Source organism: Gorilla gorilla, chromosome 11, assembly GCF_029281585.2.
Source record: "Gorilla gorilla gorilla isolate KB3781 chromosome 11, NHGRI_mGorGor1-v2.1_pri, whole genome shotgun sequence".
Classification (NCBI taxonomy): Eukaryota; Metazoa; Chordata; class Mammalia; order Primates; family Hominidae; genus Gorilla; species Gorilla gorilla.
Window position 1 is genome coordinate 103,297,164 of NC_073235.2, and position 21,440 is coordinate 103,318,603.

At 42.5% G+C, this 21,440-nt stretch overlaps 1 protein-coding gene across 1 annotated transcript in view; it reads left to right on the plus strand.

The window, feature by feature from the left end:
- LOC115933782 (aldehyde oxidase 4-like) overlaps positions 1-21,014 on the plus strand; it is a 72,266-nt gene extending 51,252 nt beyond the window's left edge. Inside the window, 14 exon segments of the mRNA XM_031008849.2 lie at positions 655-788; positions 1,718-1,805; positions 2,123-2,209; positions 2,392-2,583; positions 3,567-3,794; positions 6,202-6,297; positions 7,723-7,851; positions 11,607-11,687; positions 13,194-13,246; positions 13,767-13,889; positions 14,082-14,139; positions 17,208-17,393; positions 19,312-19,479; positions 20,897-21,014. Of these exon segments, the coding sequence (XP_030864709.2) occupies positions 655-788; positions 1,718-1,805; positions 2,123-2,209; positions 2,392-2,583; positions 3,567-3,794; positions 6,202-6,297; positions 7,723-7,851; positions 11,607-11,687; positions 13,194-13,246; positions 13,767-13,889; positions 14,082-14,139; positions 17,208-17,393; positions 19,312-19,479; positions 20,897-20,965 (1,692 nt within the window). The 3' untranslated portion in view covers positions 20,966-21,014.
- Positions 21,015-21,440: the final 426 nt, after the last annotated feature.

The window sequence follows — 21,440 nt, forward strand, 5'->3', positions numbered from 1 at the left end:
CATGTGGCTTGCTCAGTGTTTAATTACAAGTTTTCATTCTTGGACTTTGAAAACAGGATTAAACATTAGTATTTGTGTGAATCAGACTAAGTGGGATTTCATTTTTACAACTCTGCTGTATTTAGCCTTTGGATTTAGAAGTAAAAATAAAGTTTCCCTGACTTTCTGTTACGAAGTTGATTGTCTCTGCCATTGACAAGTTTTAGTATTACTCTTCTTCGAATAAAGTTATTGACTCTGAACTAAAAAAAAAAAAAAAAGGAATGGAGTACTGACACGTGCTACAACATGGATGAACTTTGAAAATATTATGCTAAGAGAAAGAAGCCAGTCACAAAAGACCACATAGTGTATGATTCCGCTGACATGAAATGTCCGTAATGGGCAAATCTATGGAGACAGAAAGTAGATTAATGGTTGCCCAGTGCTAGGGGTTTGGGGAAGATGAGGAGCAAGTGCTTAATGGATACAAAATTTCTCCGCAGATGCTGAAAATGTTCTAAAATTAGATTATGATGACAGTTACACAATTCTGTAAATATAAGTATTTGTTGAATTACTAGATTTCTTTTACTGGGCAGAGGGGAAATACAAGGATGAGAAAGTAAACTGTTAAATTGCACTTACATAACTTTGGGAACTTATATCTTGCAGGAATATGTGGCTGCAGCACTGAACGTCCCAAGGAATAGAATCGCCTGCCGCATGAAAAGAGCTGGAGGAGCGTTTGGAGGGAAAGTGACCAAGCCTGCTCTGCTAGGAGCTGTCAGTGCTGTGGCCGCCAACAAGTAAGAGTCACAGTGGCATCATTAGCAGTCCAAGTAGCATTGATGCCATCTGCATTCTTTCAGCCCAGCAGCCTAGCTTTCATCTCAGCTTTCAACTCAGCTGAGGTTGGCCACGTGGAAGGAAGGCCAAACCCCAGTCGCAAAAGAGACAGAGTTTGTCATGAAATAAAGCAGGGTCTCTGCAACCACCTGGGAATGTTCACTCAGCCTCTGTGTCATCCAGCTGGAATACCCAAACACTGGAATAGCCATGACTTTTGTGAACCTTGTAACTACCAAAGTTCACTTACTTAAACTAACTTATCCCAGGCTACTTCTACAAAAAGAAAAACCATGAACATCTTAGCTCATTGGCACTTTCCAACAATAGGAAAGACTGTCCTGTAAATTGCACGTTTGCAGGCACTGGGAACATTCCATCAGAAACTGGAGGAGTCCTCAATGGACATTTTATGAAAGGGGAGTCTGAATGCAAGGAAGGTTATGCTCGATGGAGCACTGGAGCTCAATGCTTTAAGCCTCAACATCCCCTTTAAGGCAAATATTTAAAATTGCAATTACTTTTGCACCAACCTAATATTTTAATGCTCTCTTAACTATCTCAAAGTATAATTCACAACAATAAAACCTACTATACATAATTGCAAAACAATAATACAATTCCTTAGTATAATATAAAAAAGAAAGTAACTTATAACCAAATAATGTATCATCGCAATATGTAAGTTCTCAGACATGACTAAACCAGAATAATTAGGATCTTTTTTAAAGAATACTAATGCCGCACATACTTCCAAGGAGTTTGTCTAAGGAATGTTACTACCCTCAATGAAAACCAATAAGCTAGATTATCTCAAGTCCCCCTCCCCCAACTCTATGTTTCTACAACTTTATGAAGCATCCAGAGTATTAACAGTCATTTCCTGTAGGACTGGCCGTCCAATCCGGTTTATCCTAGAACGTGGTGATGACATGCTGATAACTGCTGGCCGCCACCCACTCCTCGGAAAATACAAAGTAAGTAAAAGCAAAAGTTTAGCAAACTGCCTAAGACATTGTTCAGTGCTAACCAACCAATAGTAAAGACAATTACTACATCCCACACCACTTGAAAGGGATATTTAGACGTTGTCTAAAACTACCCAAAACTTTCTGTTGGTATCATGTTCAACTTGGGCACCATCATTGATATTCCTCTGGTTACTGTCACATCCAATCATGTATATAAGCTAAGCGTGCATTGACAATTGTGACAAGATGTGTTTGTGTATAGCATGATTTCATTGCAAAGAAGGACTATTGAGAAAATTGTCTTACTTGCCATCACTTTGCAGATTGGATTCATGAACAATGGTGTGATAAAAGCTGCTGATGTCGAATATTACGTCAATGGCGGGTGCACTCCTGATGAGTCTGAGATGGTGAGAAACATGCCTTTCCCATAGGTTACCAGTTGAACTGTATGTGTTACACTTTATTTGAATAAAGATTTGTCTTACAAATCAGATAACTTCTGTGACAGGTTCAAATTAGATAAAATTCAGATAAGTGGTTTTGAATATTTGTCAGATGTGAAATTTCACTTTGTTTTGCTTCAACTCAGGTGGTGGAGTTCATTGTGCTGAAATCTGAAAATGCATACTGTATTCCTAATTTCCGGTGCCGGGGTAGGGCTTGCAAAACAAATTTGCCATCCAACACAGCCTTTCGAGGATTTGGCTTTCCTCAGGGTATGGTGATGGTCGAAGCTTACATAACTGCTGTGGCATCTCAATGCAACTTACCCCCTGAAGAGGTAATAAGTCATAACGCCCTAATAAAATGCTGAGATCATTGTTCCAATATATCTTAAATGCCTATATATGCATTATATCAACCCCTATGTGGATTCAAAAAAAATAAAGCACATCATCTATGTATCAGTTAGCTTTTGCTATGTAGTAAGTCAACCACAAAACTTAGTGTCTAAAAACAACAGTATTTTTTATGATTCTGTGGGTCAGCTGGGTAGCTCTTCTGGTCTGGGCCAGAGCAACTGGAGCTTCATGGTCTAAGGTAGCTTCACTGACATGTCTGGTGGTCGTCACTCTGGTTCGTCTAGGATGCCTCAGCCAGGAAGGCGCATCTCCATGCCACGGAGTCTCTCACCCTCCGGTATGCCAGCCCAGATTCATTCTTGTGGTGGTGGTCACAGAGCTGCCATGAACAGCATGGCAAGCCCTGGTGTACGAGTGCTTTTCAAATCTCTGTCCACCTCACATACTTGTTGTCCCATTGGCTAGAGCAAGCCATGCTTTAGAATCAGTGTGAAGCCACCCAGGGGATAGAGAGCACAGAACGGTTACGACCATTTGTGCAGATAATCTACCACAATTCAAAACTTTGAGGAGCTAATTTGAGAACAGTTAAGAATGAGGCAACATTGTGTGGGTGTAAAAGGATTTTGAATCAGGAGAATTTTGTCTCGCCACTGACAAACTTGTGACAGAGTTCACAATGGTTGGAGCCTACTATTTCTCAGGGTGATTGTGATGTTAACTAGATAATACACTTAGTCTAGAGCCTGGTGCATATGGAATGCTCAAGACTAGTTTCTACTGTTATTATTATTACTCTGATGTTTATACATGTACACTTGCACTTGCATTTTATAGCCATTTAAATAGTTTTCTTTCTTTAGAAAGACTTCCTGCATATCAGGCATATAATAAAAACACACACGGCACATGGGAAACAAGCATCTATCCCTAAAATCCATTTTATTTTCTCATCTTTCAGGTTAGAGAAATAAACATGTATAAGAAAATTAGCAAAACAGCCTTTAAGCAGACATTTAATCCAGAGCCATTGCGAAGATGCTGGAAAGAATGTCTGGAGAAATCTTCATTCTATGCTAGGAAACTGGCCGCAGAGGAATTTAACAAAAAGAATTACTGGAAGAAGAGGGGACTTGCCGGAGTCCCCATGAAATTTTCCATTGGGATCCCCACAGCTTACTACAATCAGGTGAGACTGGGAGAGGGGCCTTCTCATCAAAAGCTTTTTTCCAAATGACCTGCTGCCTGAGAAGATCAATCATGTGCAACAAGGGATGATACCCTCTGGGGATAGAGAAAAGAACTGGGGCAGTTTCCTTAGCAGGAAACTGAGTGGGTTTAGGCAAGCGTTGAGGACCGCAAGTGCTAGGGCAGACCTGACGGTCACACTGAAAGCAATCAACAGTAAAGTCCAGCCCAGGGGTTCTGGGCTGGTATAGAATGGCCCCAAACATGGGTATTGGGGTATGGAGCCAAATTTCAAATCCATGAGAAAACTGGGAGTAACAAGAGGATCGCTTCCTCTTTCCTAGTTCCTTAGTGAGAGCAGCAGGGTCATCTGAAGACAGTTTTCAAAACCACATGAGAACAGACAGAGCACTTGTAGCTACTATAATGAGGCTCAGTGACTACCTGGCCTCCTTTTTAGTTTCACCATAACTAGTTTGTTTCTGTGTGTGGGGGGGGCGGGCGGGGGGGGGTGTGGAGACGGTGTTCAGTGTCTGATTCTTTTATTTTTTTCTACTCCTATTAATCTCTGAAATGTCCCCATAACCAAACCCATGCAAAGGAAAGAACACACGCCCCCTTCATGGTGTGAATGAGGTATGCCCAAGCTCTCTCTTACCAAATTACTTCCTGTGCACACCCTTCCCCAGAGTCCACTAACAAGGTAGGAAGCCAAACAAGGAGTGGGGGAAAGGCCATGAGTACTGCACTCCCTGGAGCAGGTATTCATGTTTCCCCCCAGCTAGTACTTCTCAAGCCAGAGTAACACTGAGACCTTTAAGAAGAACATTTTTGTGGACTCTCAAAAGTTGCTTAAATTATTTATGTTAATGTTCATCAACTATATATAACCAAAAACCAAGGAATAAGCTTCTTTTGCTCATGCCTTTATAAAACACAAGCAAATTTGCATAATAACTAAAAATAATCTATTAATGCCAGTAGCATTCAAAATAATAACATTAATTTAATGTGGTGAATGATGTTGCTTTTCTAAAACCAAATCCTCACTCACAAAATGATAATGGCTCTGGCTGCTGCTTCACAAGTCACTGGGAAGTTTTTAATTCTAAAAGTCTGTGGGTCACTGTCTCACCTCTTGGCTCTAATATGCTCCATCAATTAAAGTAATTGTACTTGGTGCTTACATAATTATCAACACAAAATCTAGCATGGTATCTGAAAGCACATGGCAATACTCATTTATACAGGGTCATCCACTACTCTTGTTAGATTGTCTTGGAGGTGAAAACACAAAGTTCAAAAGTTCTTGTAGAGAACTTAATGATTCTGCAAATACAGTGTCATATTCTGGAGACTGGAAGAGATGAGTTCGTTGATATTTGAATGCTTGGTGGCAGGGGTACAGGCATCAACAAGGAAGTAGGATCCTGGCCACGTACATGATCATATGATGGGGATTGCTCTAAAGAAAGATTCCAGCCACTTGCAGAACCACCCTACGTAGCCAGCCTCCTTCTTCCTGCAGTCTGATCCCTGGAACCACATGCACATTCTATAGATTCTTCAATTAGAACCACCAGCCCCAGAGATGGACAACAGCAATTAGTTTGAAAAGGCAACATGGCATGGTCGCCAAGATCACTGGGCTCAAACTAGGAGCTATGGGCTCCAGTCCTGATTTTACCACAAATCAGATAGCTGAGTTTTACCAAGCCTCCCCCTCTCTAGGCTTCTATTCCCCATGTGCAAAGTAAAGAATTCGGACTAAATCAGTGGATCCCAAACCTGGCCAATCATCAAAATCACCTGAGAGTTTAAAAAAAAATGGGTATTTGGAATTCACCTCCAACCTGTCACTCCTGCCACCAAATTGGAATTTCCAGAATGGGACCCCAACCATGTGATTCTAAAAGATCAGTGTTTGGAAACCATTAAAACATCTCAAGGTTTTTCCAGTTCCTCTAGTAGCAAGAAGAGGCTGTGCCTGGAAATTTACTCATGTGAGATATATTTGCTTTAAAATTATACTTTCATGCCCAGGGAGGGAAGAATTATAAAGTGTTTGTGGGTTGGGGCTTTGGAGAAGCAGCTCCCAAGGCAACCACACAAGACCTCCAGTAGGCAGAAGACTGGTGTGATGGACAATAAACACATTCATCTATCTACATTGATGGTTTTGAAGCCTTGCAAGAGGTTGTCTGTGGCCGCTAATAATACCTTTCTTCTCCAGAATAATATAATATTCTCCGGTATATTTTAATGAAATAAAGATATTTAAATTGTAAAAGAAGAAAAAACAAAAGATTGGCTTAATGAAACAAGACTGTTCATCCAGCAACCTAGGCTACACTCACAACAACATTTGCTGAATCAATTCCCAAACTGGTATAATTATTTCCCTCCAGGCAGCCGCTCTCGTTCACATCTATCTAGATGGCTCTGTCTTGGTGACTCATGGTGGCTGTGAACTGGGACAAGGCCTGTACACCAAAATGATTCAGGTGAGATCAGTGTCTGTCTTCTCCAATATAGAAGAATATGCATGTTACATTCAACTTAACAGCTTTTTCTTGAGAAATACCGTCACACTAAATGCACAAGTCAATTGTAAAACTTCTGACTTTAGGAAGGCAAAAATTCAGGGGACTGAGGGAAATAAGTGTTAGGATGAGGAAATTATTATTTTTTTAAGACAGGGTCTCACTCTGTTGTCCAGGCTGGAGTGAGTGCATTGGCACAATCACAGCTCACTGCAGCCTCAACCTCCTGGGCTCAAACAATTCTCCCATCTCAGCCTCCTGAGCAGCTGCAACTATAGGTGTGCACCACCACACCCAGATAATTTTTGTATTTTTTGTAGAGACAGGGTCTCACCATGTTACCTAGGCTGGTTTTGAACTCCTGAGCTCAAGCCGTCCACCCCGCTCTGCCTCCCAAAGTGCACGGAATACGGACATGAGCCACCATGCTCAGCCTAGAATTAAGGAAATACTTTCTGTTGTTCTTCCTGCATACAACAGAATCAAGTCCACAGGTCTTCTGAAAAAATGTGATTCCAGATTTCAAAGATAAGATACTTGTAAGCTTTCTGGCAACTGCTCAGAGCAATACTGTGTTCATCCAAATCCTCAATTAGAAGTGAGTGCATTTAGTAGGATAAAAAATTATGCTCTTAGAATTAACAATCTACTTAGGAACATTACATGACTGGCCCTTAGGTGTGCCAATTTAAGAAAATGTTTCAAATATGGTTGAAAGAGCAAGAGATTACTGCATTCAGAAATTTGCCCTTTTTTTTAAATGTGAAATAAGAAATTTTCACTTTTTTTAAATGTGAAATAAGACACTTGATTAAAAAACGTGCATGGGAAACAAAGCTTCACTCCCCATGAGAGATAGAGAGAAGACATTTTCTTTAAGGAAAGAATATTATTTAATAGTATACTTGGAATTAGGAAATCACACAAATCCACAGGGCCTTCTTTGCATATATCTTGCTTCTTCACAACAAAACCCTTATACCTCCAAAATGTCCCATGAAGGAAACATAATCTGCTAAATTATCTGTAAACCACAAGGAGAAGATGAAGGTGAAACATTAAGACAAGGGTCTCGAGCCTGCCTGCACCTGTCCTACTACACTAGATGTCTCAGAGTGACCATCCTGACACATGGCTTCCATGAGAGTGGCATTAAAAGAAAGCATCAGTTGGCCACATGTCTCTGAAAAGGAATGTGTCTTTAACAATGTCACTTAAAGTCTTCAAGTGCACTAATCTACATATAAACTCAAGATACCAGCTAAAATGTTTGTCTCCATAGAAGAATAGCCAGGTTTATACTCAGTTCTCAAAAGATTGTAACTTTTAATTTGGGGGAGGGGCTTAAAGTCCATACAATAAATGTTTTTCTTCTGCTTCTGGCAGGTGGCTAGTCGCGAACTCAATATCCCCCAGTCGTACATACACCTGTCCGAAACAAGCACAGTCACGGTGCCCAATGGCGTCTTCACATCAGGATCAATGGGGACAGACATCAATGGAAAGGCTGTGCAGGTGACTTTTCTTTCATTTTCCAGTAACTCAGAGACAGTGCTGGAAAGAACATTGTCCCATCCTTTCGTTTGTGGAAGATGAAACCGAGGCCAAGAAAAGTCAAGTTCTAGGACATTTGGCTAATGACTGACAGAGCCAAGGCTCCGCTTCAGGTTTTCTGAGGCTCCCATTTAGTGCTCCTCCTGCCGTGCTGAGCTGTTTTTATAGTTAATTGTTCTGTTGCATGTGAAAACCTGCATCTTCAGCAACCTCCCTTCATCTTATCTGAGACTCTCTCTGTTCTCTCACCCCAGCACACCAGAGCAATGCAGGGTTATCCCATCCTGGTTCCACAAAGGGCTCAGTCCAGTCATTAACCTCTCTAGGTATCTGTGTCCTCTTTTGCAAAACTGGAGATATGAACACCACCCACCTCATAGAATTGCTGGGTGGATTACAGGGGTTATAGAGTAAAGCCACCACCATCTTCCTCTCTACCAGAAAACTACTGATTGGCCATTAGTCACCCATAGAGACCATCTCCACAAAATGACAAGCACTTGGATGAAAAGAGAAGCTTTGAGCCTGTGAAATATATTCATATATCATATGAACCATGGCTTCCCAAATTATGCTCCTTGGGATAGTGGTCCCATGAAATGCTCAGTGGAAAAAACAAAGGATTCTACAGTCAACAAATATGGAAAATGTTGCATGCTTACTACATCCACTCATAGAGGCTTATAAGGCATATTGCACTTTTTTTTTTTCTTTTTGAGATGGAGTCTCATTCTGTCACCGAGGCTGAAGTGCACTGGTGCAATCTCAGCTCACTGCAGCTTTCACCTCCCAGGTTCAAGCGATTCTCCTACCCCAGCCTCCCAAGTAGCTGGGATTACAGGCACTTGCCACCAGGCCTGGCTAATTTTTGTATTTTTAGTAGAGATGGGGGTTTCACCATGTTGGCCAGGCTGGTCTCAAACTCCTGACCTCAGGTGATTCGCCTGCCTTGGTCTCCCAAAGTGCTGGGATTACAGACATGAGCCACCACTAAGGCATATTGCATATTAACGGCTCTGAGAAGTTTTGCAATAAAGAAAACTGCTCAAGGAAAATGCTCTGGAAAACTCAAATTTTGATAAAACCATGTAAATGACTAAGTCCATTTTTTCACCTTTCATCCAGATGTTAATTGCCTTGCAAGCACACGATGCAAAGACACACCCAATAAACAACTAGCTATGGTCTCAGGCATGGTAAGGCAGGGACACCCAAAAAAATGAGGAAACAAAAATATTTTTTGAAAATTTTCTGTATTTTATGATGATTTTTGATGAGTCATCATATGAAAGTCATAAATTTGTGTGACCTCACAACTATTTTATTGATTCAACATGGGTTTAACAAACATTTACTGAGGCTTACCGGGTGCCAGATCCTGTTCTAAGCACTAGGGGTGTCGCAATAAGTGAAACAGGACAAAAATCCAAAGAGCCCGAGCTCACATTCCAGCAGACAATAAATAAACACATGAAACTGTTACTGTGAAAGAGTGCCACGTGACACTCCAAGGCATGCCGCAGGAAACAGCTTCACGCTTTCTCCTCCCAAGGCTGATTCAGGTTCCCTCTGTGGGCTTCCTCTTTCTTTCCCCTGAATAAAATCTAACTAGAGCTTTCTATTTACTCTAAGATAATTAAAACTCCATTGATCTCTTTTATTTGCAGAAATAACCTCATTTCAATAATTAAAATGTCTAATCCAAAATTCCAAAATGTACTTCAAATTGCAGTGTCTCTGCTACCTCCCATCTGGGCCTTCAGGTAGAAAGAGGGTAGGGGTGGCTTCTCCCCATCTCCCTCCCTGTACTTTTTCCATTCCCCTCCAGCCCCTCCAGCTTCTTAACCTACTTTTCAGACCCCTGTAGAGTCAGAGGAGAGAAGGGCATAGAGGTAAAAAGCAGAAAAGACCTTACCTGGCTGGCATCAGTGTAATCTGGCCATGTTACATCTGATGCCTTCTGAGAGTCCCTCCCAGGCATCTTGGGCATGGGCAGGGCCTCTCCTCTGGCTTTAGCCTCTTGTGCAATGCCCCAGCGCCACCCTGAGTGCCAAGTCCCCTCCAGTCTCTTCCTATTAAGGCACTTCACCCCTTGCAGGAAGCCCTTATAGATGGGTTCCTTTTCAAGCCTAGAGATTAGAGGTTAGAGGAGCTGGAAGGAGGGACCAGGTTGTAGGGTCCAGGAGGGAGTTATTGCTTAATGGTTGTAGAGTTTCTGTTGGGGTTGATGAGAAAGTATTAGAAATAGATAGTGTTGATGGTTGCACCAAAAAAAATGCATGTAAGAATAAGATTCTTTTTATAATGGATACAGTTCAAATTACGACATGAAAACTTCTTTTAGGACTATGTGATCATTGCCAAGCCACGTTTGAAACAAAGTAAAATTCTTCATCTGGAGTCCAAAAATGTAGGAAAACTCTAAAGGGAACAAAAGGCTTTCCATTCACTAGCTTCCATCTGGCTCAGGCAGAAACGCACCCAGCAGATTGACAGAGTGCTCCTTGGAATGAAAAGGGTGACGACTGGTCATCTGCGTGTCCTTCAGACAGCCTGCAGCTCCTCAGCGGGCTTGCATGGTGGGTTGATTATGAAGAGCTTTCAAGGCTCACCAAGACCTACAGCAACCCAAGTCTCTAGATTTTTTTTCAGCCAACAATCACATCAGATTTTCAAAAGAAACATACAGCAAAAGCTGAGGGGTTTTTTTGTTTGTTTGTTTGTTTTGGTTTTTTGTTGTTGTTTTGAGATGGGGTCTCACACTGAGGCTGAGATAAATGAGTGAGGGCAGAGATCGGAATGGAATTGTATTGGAATTACAAGTGGAAGCCATGCTGGGGTCCACAGACACTCAGGAGTCAGCAGGTGTAATCTCAAGAATCCAAGATTTTACCTCAACGATTTTTATTTTCATTTTAATGATAAACTTTTAAAAATTAAAATAAGTACAGGTATATTTTGTATCATCTGAATGACTGCTTTATAACTGTAATATTGCCATGAGATCTCTGTCCACATTTGAGACCAAGAGTATGCTTTGTCCCAAAGCAACAAGAGCAGAGATGGACTTCATATGTAAATGATGTTTTCTTGCCCAGTGGTGAGCGGACGATGGCAAGATATAAAATGCAAATGAATATAGTGGCAATTTCAGTAGGAAGAGTGGGGAGAAAATCAATCCATCCACTAGCACATAATAGGCATGTCAAACTCCAAAGTACCTTTGCCACAGCAGTCAATACTTTTTCCACATTCCAAGCAGCAGTTTAGCTCCAGAAAACAATATCATCGATCAACTAAATTAATGTTGTTATTTTGAGTTTCATTGGCATATAGATGGGTGTGCACACTCTGTGATTATGTGTTTGTTTTCTAGTTATAAAAGAGCTATAACTCTAAGGAGACTCTACCCAGCTTCATGTTAGCATATATTAAAACATAATAAAAATAATTATATTTTTATTATATGTAATATATATTTTATAAATATAAAATATATATGAGAATTATATAACTATTATAATTTAGGATTCACAGAATATGTTTTCCTTTGAAGAGAATGCCATATATTACTCAAATTTAGGAAACCCTGTCTAGATGACTAGTAAGCAGGTTCACCAAACTGATGGTCTGCATTTGAATCAATTTAAAGAGTTAACATTTTGCTATTCCTTGTGCCTTTTATTTCTGACATTATTTCAAATGTTTATTTTTAGAATGCCTGCCAAACTCTTATGGCCCGTCTTCATCCCATCATCAGGAAAAACCCTAAAGGAAAATGGGAGGATTGGATGAGTGTTCTCTACATTACCCCTTTCCAGAAAGGCAACTACATCCAGATAGGAAACAGTCCTAGACACATGGGCTGATGGGTGGTGCCCCTTCAAGAAACAAAGCATGTACTGGCATTTACTTCTATTTTTTCAAAAGGGTAAAAGAGATGACTGTATACATTGAAACCTGGCTTTATTTCAGAGCCTCATTTCTCACTGAGCATAAGAGCAGGATGGGCTGTAAAGTAAGGCACACCTAGGGTTGCTGTCCCTGTTTCATCACCACTAGCCTATGGGGCAAGTCACTTACCCCATCTGAGTCTGTTTGGCTGCTGTAAAAAAAAAAAAAAAAGTACTGTAGGCTGGGTGGCTTATAAACAACAGAAATTCATTTCTCACAGTTCTGGAAGCTGTGAAGTCCAAGATCAAGGCCTCTGCAGATTTAGTGTCTGGTGAGGGCCCATTTCCTGGTCCACAGATGAGGCTTTCTTACTGTGTTTTCACAGGATGGAAGGGGCAAGGTAGCTCTCTAGGGCCTCTTTTATGAAGTCACTAACTAATTTCATTCATTAGGGCTCTGCCCTCCTGACCTAATCACCTCCCAAGGACCCCACCCCTTAATACCATCACCCTGGGGGATTGAGATTTCAACATAAGAATTTTGAGCAAACACAAACATTCAGACCATAGCCTCAGGGTCGTGGAGTTTTCTTACCTGTACAATGGAGATAATAGTAGTCCTAAGATCAAAGGATTATTGAGTTTCTAATAATAATAGTTATTATTACCATCTTGATTATTATTCCCCACCCTATACAGTTTACTCTAGCAGGAAAACTGACATAATCATATATTGAGACAGCCAAATTATTTAGGAACAAAGCAGGGTAAAAGTACCTATGTACATACCTATATAGAAGTACTTAAATATAGCCTGGCCCTCTCCCTAATTTAAAAAGCCAAAAAGTGGCCGGTCACAGTAGCTCACACCTCTCATCCCAGCACTTTGGGAGGCTGAGGGGGGGGTGGATCATTTGAGGTCAGGAATTCGAGATCAGCCTGGCCAACATGGTGAAACCCCATCTCTACTAAAAATACAAAAATTAGCCAGGCAGTAGTGGCGTGCGCATGTAGTCCTAGCTACTCGGGAGGCTGAGGGAGGAGAATCCCTTGAGCCTGGGAGGTGGAGGTTGTGGTGAGCCGAGATTGGGCCACTGCATTCCAGTCTGGGTGAGAGAGTGAGACCCAGTCTCAAAAAAAACAAAAAAAGCCAAAAAGTGTGAAAAATAATAAACTTTACACTGTGCAGCAGCTCTACAAAACAGAGAGTCCCAGAGTACAGCTAGCAGCTGCCCTTAAGAACCTCCGTTGAAAAGCATGACCTGTAGCTTGTACCCAGGCCTAAGTCTCGCTTCAGGGAAGTGTGGGTGCCGAACTTGGGACAAACAAGAGAAGGCAAGCCCAGCATGGAAGGCATTTCCATTACTTTCCCCAAATTTATATTTTTTTGTAACTCATTATCTCTTTCAGATTGCAAAAGCCTTTGAAGAATCCATCAGTCTCTCAGCTACTGGATATTTCAAGTAAAGGGCATTTTCACTTTGGTTTAAACTACACTTGGGTAGGGGTGATGCGCGCTCATCAGGCTGGACAGATGTCTAGATAGTGCCAGAGCTCTGCTGTGCTCAGTGTTAACCCCTTAGTCATGGGGTTGTGGAGGGTGGGGAAGGAGATCTGGGGGAGGGCCAGGGGCTGGGAACAATCCAGAGGCAGCAGCTGTTCAGCAGCCGGGAGGGACACCAGGAGGGACACCACAGCTGTCTACACATGCCCTGGCCCATCCCAGGAACTGTGTACTGGAGGGCAGGGGTCCAATACCAGCTGATCTTCTCCCCTTGTCTTCGGTGGAGCCTTGCGGCCCTGACCTCATGGTCCTTGCAAGAGAAGGTGGGGAGGCCTCCAGCCACTGGGTGCAGATGCTGCCTGGAGCCCCTGTGGGGCAGCCCTTCTGCTCTGCTCATCTCCAAGATTCCACACCGTGGGGTGATCCAACCACAAGTGGGAAAAGTGCCTCTTCTCCTCACTCCTGATTTCTCTTCTCAGAGGCTACCAGACAAATATGGACTGGGAGAAGGGGGAAGGTAATGCTTACCCATATTATGTTTATGGAGCAGCCTGTTGAAGGCCTGTTGAGGTTGAAGTCGACTGTCTCACGGGGCTCATAAGGTAAAGACTGATGTTTCTATTACACCATCTTCAGTGTAAACACTAACACGGTAAAGAATAATCAACATTGTAAATAACAATAACCTTGATCCTCCCAATGAAAAACTAGGGACAGGTACATAATTTTAGTAAACATTTATTTTAAATAAGTAATATTTTCCATTATCTATTTTCTCTGGCACAGTTTCTTAGGACCGACATCTTCATGGATGCCGCTTTCAGCATAAACCCAGCCCTGGATATTGGACAGGTGTGTGATTCAAGAACCACCCCACAGGGACTTTTGCTCAATCCCATTTAGCAGCTATTCATTCAGAATACTATTTTCCAACATGCTCTAAACCTTTTTTGGGGGATGGAGTCTCACTCTGTCACCCAGGCTGGAGTGCAGTGGCGCAATCTCAGCTCACTGCAACCTCAGCTTCCCGGGTTCAAGCGATTGTCCTGCCTCAGCTTCCTGAGTAGCTAGGATTGCAGGTGCCCACCACCACACCTGGCTAATTTTTTTATATTTAATAGAGACGGGGGTCTCAACATGTTGGCCAGGCTGGTCTTGAACTCCTGGCCTCAAGCAGTCCTTCCGCCTCAGCCTCCCAAAGTGCTGGGATTACAGGCATGAGCCACCGCATCCTGCCATGCTCCAAATCTTGTTCATATCAATGCAAGTATTCTGTAATACGTACTGTCTATTATGTACATGCATACAACACGTAGAAAAAATACTGAAAGTAAATTCAAGAAAAAGTTAATGGTTTATCTACATGGCAGGAATATATATGATTTATTCTGCTTTATGATTCTCTGTTTTCTAATTTTTCTTCAATTAGCTTTGATATGTTCATAATTAGAACATTACATCGATATAATAAAGTTACATTAGTGTTCATATTAATATTGAGTTTAAACAGACTGCACGATTTACAGAAATTTAAGAAAAAAAGAAATGTTTAAACACAATTTCCCCCTACTTGCTGAATTTAATTCTGATTTTTATCTTGCAAATAAATAAAATTAACTCACCCAAAGTCTTTTTAAACTTGGCGTTGAAACCTTCCCAGCTGTTGGCACAGCCTTGCTTTTTTCTAGCCCTGTTACTCAAAGTGGGGCCAACAGACCAGCCACATTGGCTTGCCCTAGACCTGCTAACCAGCTCCCACGTGAGGCCAAGGCAGCTGGTCCACAGTCTGCACCTGAGTAGCAACTGGGAGGGCTTGAGTACCCTGGCATCAAACCCTGACATATGGTACTTTCATCTGCCAGCAGCTTCTCACCATCCTGGGTCCTAAGAGACTGGTTTACCTCGCTAGCTGGGCTGATGGGCTTTACAAGGAACAATTTGATTGGTCCCCCAGTGTTTCTCAAAAGATGGCCCTTAGACACTGCAACAGAAGCTCCTGTAGTGCTTATTGGAAACACGAATTCCTGGGCCCACCCCAGGCCCAGATATACTCCATCATAACTGTACCGGGCTGTTATGGCCTAGCACAATTTTGTTAGGCGAAAATTTCTCTTAAGCCTGTAAGTTTGAGAACTACTGCTAGCCCCAGGCCCTACCTCCTCTCCCTGTTTCTTTTCACCTCCTCCCAGCTAATTCCTGCCTCGTTATGGCTTAAGCAAATGCAAAAAGGAAGATGATCAGGAAAACCCTACATTTACCCCATCGGAAAAGGAAAGAAAACCAGAAGTGTGTTAGGCTGAATCTCTTGGACTTTGATCTTTTCCTTTAGAGACACGCATTGTTATTTCCAAATTTAGCATTTAAATTTACTTACCTTATTCCTACATTTCATGTTTTAATAAAATGGAAACTGTAACTCTCCAATTTGTTAACTCTCCAATTTTTTTAAAAGGTCGCTTTAAAAGCAACCTTTTTCCTGGAGCATAAATGTATGTAAATAGAGCTCATCATGGCTTTTAATAAATATAGTTATTTCTTCCAATCTAGCCTGTTTAGCATTGATCTACTCTCCCTAGTAACATAAAGAAAAGTCAGCCGGGTGCAGTGGCTCACGCCTATAATCCCAGCACTTAGGGAGGCCAATGTGGGTGGATCACCTGAGGTCAGGAGTTTGAGACCAGCCTGGCCAACACATAGTGAAACCCCATCTCTACTTTAAAAAGTACAAAAAGTATCTGGGTGTGGTGGCACACGACTGTAGTCTCAGCTACTTGGAAAGCTGAGCAGGAGAATCGCTTGAACCTGGGAGGCGGCAGTTGCAATGAGCCAAGATCACACCGCTGCACTCCAGCCTGGGTGACAGAACAAGACTCCATCTTTCAAAAAAAAAGAAAGAGAGAAAGAAAAGTCGAGAAATCCAGACATTATAATGAATTACAGTGTCCTAATTCTATTTATTCTACTTCATATTCCCTCAATGTTAACTTCTTTTTCATCTACTTCAATAGACATTTATGGAGAACCTATGTGCCAGGCACAATGCGACGAACAGAATATAAGAAAGCCAGGCCTGAGATGCTCATAAGCTAGTGAGAGAGAGGAGGAGAGTGAGCGTGAGAGGTGAACAATGAAATACCCTCCAAGCTCCACCACGGGCAGGAGTGTGTTCCAGGTGCAGTGAGCCTGGAGGAAGCAGTTCCTAAATCCAACCAGGGAGTGCTGGAAGGATCTTAAGATGCCAAAGGGGCCCTAATCCTTTAGCTGAAATGTGGAGGAGGAATAGGAGTGTGCCAGGTGGACAAGTTGGGGTGGGAAGGGGTGAAGACAGTCAGGAGAAACTGCGTTTACCAAGACTCAGAGATGAGAAAGAAGCTGGTGGGTTTGGAGAATTAGAAGGACTGTAGCCAATGTCAGGCACCTGGAGTGTGGGGTACCCAAGGATGAGGCCAGGCAAGGTGGCAGGCACCAGTTCCAAAGGACCCGTTGCAAAATTCACTGCAGTGCTTTCAAGAATGGCTTATTGGCTGGGCGCGGTGGCTCACGCCTGTAATCCCAGCTCTTTGGGAGGGTGAGGAGGGCAGATCACAAGGTCAGGAGTTCGAGACCAGCCTGACCAACATGGTGAAACCCTGTCTCTACTAAAAATACAAAAATTAGCAGGGTGTGGTGGTGGGTGCCTGTAATCTCAGCTACTCGGGAGGCTGAGGCAAGAGAATTGCTTGAACCCAGAAGGCAGAGGTTGCAGTGAGCCGAGATCACGCCACTGCACTCCAACCTAGGCGACAGAGCAAGACTCCATCTCAAAAAAAAAAAAAAAATAGGAATGGCTTATTATGATCCAGAGCTCCACATTTATTCACACTGGGATATTTATTCAACCAATATCAAATTCTTATAACCTGTGAAATTTTTGGCTGTAGATTGAGGGAGCATTTATTCAAGGCATGGGATTCTATACCAGAGAAGAACTGAAATACTCCCCAGAAGGTGTGCTTTATTCTCGGAGTCCAGATGACTACAAAATCCCCACTGTCACTGAGATACCAGAAGAGTTCTATGTCACTTTGGTGCGTTCCCAAAATCCCATAGCCATCTACTCATCCAAGGTAAGAACTTAAACCTCCGTGTTAGTTGGCTGTGGCTGCCATAACAAAATAGTACAGACTGGGTGGTTTAAACAACAAAGATTTATTTTCTCACAGTTCTGGAGCCTGGAAGTCCGCTACCAAGGTGTTGGCAGGTTGGTTTTCTCCATGGCCTTTTTTCTTGGCTTGTAGTCAGCCATCTTCTTCCCATTTCTTCACATGATCCTCCCTCTGTGTGTGTCTGTGTCCAAATTTCCTCTTCCTATAAGGACACCTGTCATGTTGGATGGGGGCATGCCTGAGTGACCTCATTTTAACTTAATCATCTCTGTAAAGCCCTCTTCTCCAAATACAGTCCCATTCTGCAGTGCTGGGGATTGGGACTTCACCAGATGAATTTGAGGAGGACACAGTTCACCCCATAACAACTTTCTCTTGCAAGAAATTATGAAACCATCCCCTGAATTTACTATGTCCTTTGAACTGCAAATCCCAAAAGGAGAAAGAGAAAAGAAAAGCATTCTTGTGGCGGAGTGACACTGACTCCAGAAGCCAAGCCAGATCTTCACGTTTTGCTAGAGATTATGAAACAAATCTAAACCAAACAAGGGTCAAGAAGGCAATGAACAACTTGGCTCATGAGGCTAAGTGCCGTTGTGAGATAAACTAACCTTGTAGGCAAATTCCATCCACACAGAGCTTTTCTGCACCGTTCCACCTGTCCTCCAGACACAGTTCTTGCTGACACTGCCTCTTCCACACCATCTGCAAGTCAAAATGGGCTTTTGACCAACTTTCTCCCTGACTCTTTGCTCTGAGGTGTTCGTAGCCATTGATATCTGAGGTGTTGGTGCCATGCTTCCTGGAGCAAGAGGCCTTCAACTGGCCCATAAAGACCTTGGCAAGAAAGGGCTCTCACGTACAAGTGTGAGAAAAAACACAACTTCCCCAACTTATGTTCTGGTCTGAGCCCACATCTGGACAGACAGGTGGTAACTTTAACCTCAGGTTTCCAGAGGATTCCCTCTTTCCTGGGAGTAGCTCGCGATTGCTAGGAAGGCGAGACTTCCTACCTGAATGGTCTCTGCCTCCACTTCTACACCAGACTTTGGCCGTGGGCATTTCTAAGGTGGCCCAACACAGCACACAATCCTGCCACTTGGGGTCTAGCTGCCCCCCTGCCAGTTCTGCTCCAACTAGGGAGCCAGACCCCTCGACTGTCACCCCTTCTCCCGGCCTCAGAGGAACCCCTCTGCCTACCGGCCCCTTTTCTCCCTCCATATTTGCCTCAGAGGAACCTGGAATTTTGACAACAACCAAAGCCTGGGGAAACCTTTATCTGCTTCCAGCCTTTGTCTCATTCCTCCACTAGGACCCTGGACACAGATCATAGACCAGACTACCTGCAAGAAAGCAGGAAGAAAAATCAGTACAAAAAAGCATTGGTGAATCATTTAAAATATAACGTCACCATAATGGTAACTCAAAAGCATCCAATCTATGCTAGGGAAGTTAACACACATGAAAAGAGGCAACCACCTAACTGTCTTTCAAGTTCAACTGCAAAGATTGTGATTGTTTCATTTTGGCCTTGAGTTAGACACAAATGTTCAGGAGCTGGAGTTGGAGCACCCTACAGGGCACCAAAGGCAACAGGAGTTTGTAGCCTCTCCCCTCACATCAGCTGATGTGGTATTTTGATTGACTCAGTAACCAAATTGCATTTTCACCAGCTACTCTGAGGTGGACACCCAAATCACCATGCAGGGGAATTTGATTCTGGCAATTTGGAAGCACTTATAAAGCCAGAGGAGAATATGTGTGTGTGTGTGTGTGTGTGTGTGTGTGTGTGTGTGTGTGTGTGTGTGTGTGTGTGTGTGTACACAAATTAGTCCTAAAAGAACCACGCATTCCTGAAAGCCTTTTGTTCTTCTCTCAGGGATTGGGTGAGGCTGGAATGTTCTTGGGGTCCTCCGTGTTGTTTGCCATGTACGACGCAGTGGCTGCTGCCCGTAGAGAGAGGGGGCTCACCAAGACCTTCGTCCTGAGTAGCCCGGCAACCCCTGAGATGATTCGGATGACCTGTGTGGATCAGTTCACCGACATGGTAAGGGAGGCCCCTGTTGTAGTCATGGACTTTCGGGTTGTTGGTATGGATCTGACAACCATGACAATATTACAGGGCAGGTTCATCTTTTTCAGTGAAAATTCTCACTTTGCCTTCACCTGCCACTTCATATGCGCTTTTTCAATTCTTTTTTTTTTTTTTTTTTTTTTTGAGATGGAGTCTTGCTCTGTCACCCAAGCACGATCTTGGCTCACTGTAACCTCTGCCTCCCGGGTTCAAGCAATTCTCCTGCCTCAGCCTCCCAAGTAGCTGGGATTACAGGTGTGTACTACCATGCCCGGCTAATTTTTGTAGTTTTAGTAGAGACGGGGTTTCGTCAGGCTGGTCTCGAGCTCCTGACCTCGTGATCCACCCACCTCGGCCTCCCAAAGTGCTGGGGTTACAGGCGTGAGCCACTGCGCCAGGCCTCCATGTGCACTTCTTAACAACTGCAAAGTGAGCAAGCCTCTTCAAATTATGATTTGATTCTTTCAGACCCCAAAGAAAAACACACTTAATTGAGCCAGTGTTAACAGCAAATGGACGTGGTAGGTTGCTTCTTTAAACATTTTATCAAAATGTAGCTGATGTGGTATTTTTGATTACCTCAGTAACCAAATTACATTAACTAGATATCTGATCTGGTCAATCATGCAGAAAGTATTTGTTAAGCAAACTAATAAAAATAACTTAAATGAAAATATCAAGTCACTGAGCACACCTTGATATGCCTTGTAATCACAGAGTACACTTCCATTTTCCAGCAGCTAAAAATATACCCGGAACTAGCATGCAAGCCCAGTCCTCTATTGAACTGCTTTCTGTAGCCCTAAGTGAGACTTTGGTTTAAAATTAGATTGCACTTTATGACTTGGAAATTACAGGGCTTCTGAGTAACTTGCATCTTATCCCAAACAGAAGTTTATGAGGATAAGGAGGTTTATGACTCAAGGACTGAAACAAATATGAGAATTATATAATTTTGATATGAATAAAATGGACATTGACTTGTTCATTTTTAAAAAACACAATTTGTCTTCTGGCCAGGCATAATGGCTCACGCCTGTAATCCCAGCAATTGGGGTTGCTGAGGTGGATGGATCACTTGAAGCCAGGAGTTTGAGGCCAGCCTGGCCAACATGGTGAAACTCCATCTCTACTAAAAATACAAAAATTAGCTGGGCATGGTAGTGCATACCTGTAATCCCAGGTACTCAGGTTGCTGAGGCACGAGAATCGCTTAAACTCAAGAGGTGGAGGTTGCAGTCAGCCGAGATCATGCCACTGCACTCCAGCCTGGGCAACAGCGAGATTCTGTATCAAAAAATAATAATAATAATTTGTCTTCTGAATTACAGCATTTTTAATATAATAAAGTTTTATTAACAACTATCTTTCTTCTTTTGATCTTTTTTAGATTCCCAGAGATGACCCTTCGACATTTACACCTTGGTCCATCCGTGTGTCTCAAGTCTATGTTTTCTAGAAAATGAAAGAATACATGATTGACCTTAAAAATCTCAAATCAGAACAAAATACAGGTTAGCTCCAAATTGTCAATGATAATTTTAGCATCGTTTAGGTATTCTCTGTGGTTTAGATCACTACATGATTATATTTTAGGATGCAAATTTTCACCAAAAGTGTAATGAAGTTTAGAACCAAAAACTCAAAAATTCTCATTTTCATTTGCGTTATCCTGAAAATCTGCATCAGCATGACTTGAAAGCAAGATAGAGTTTTTATTAATCTGGAACAACTTAAGAGAGACTATTCATGCTTTGTTCTTCAGAAATCTGCCCAAAGTTCAGTAAAATTGTCCACCTGCAAAACTCTGAGGATTGGATTCCCCCAAAGCCAATGGTGTGCTAGTAATGGAAAAATCCCTGATTTATGGTGTTTGACCATTTCCATGGTGTAAATACCCCTACCTTGGCCAATTCTAAGCCACTGATGTGAGG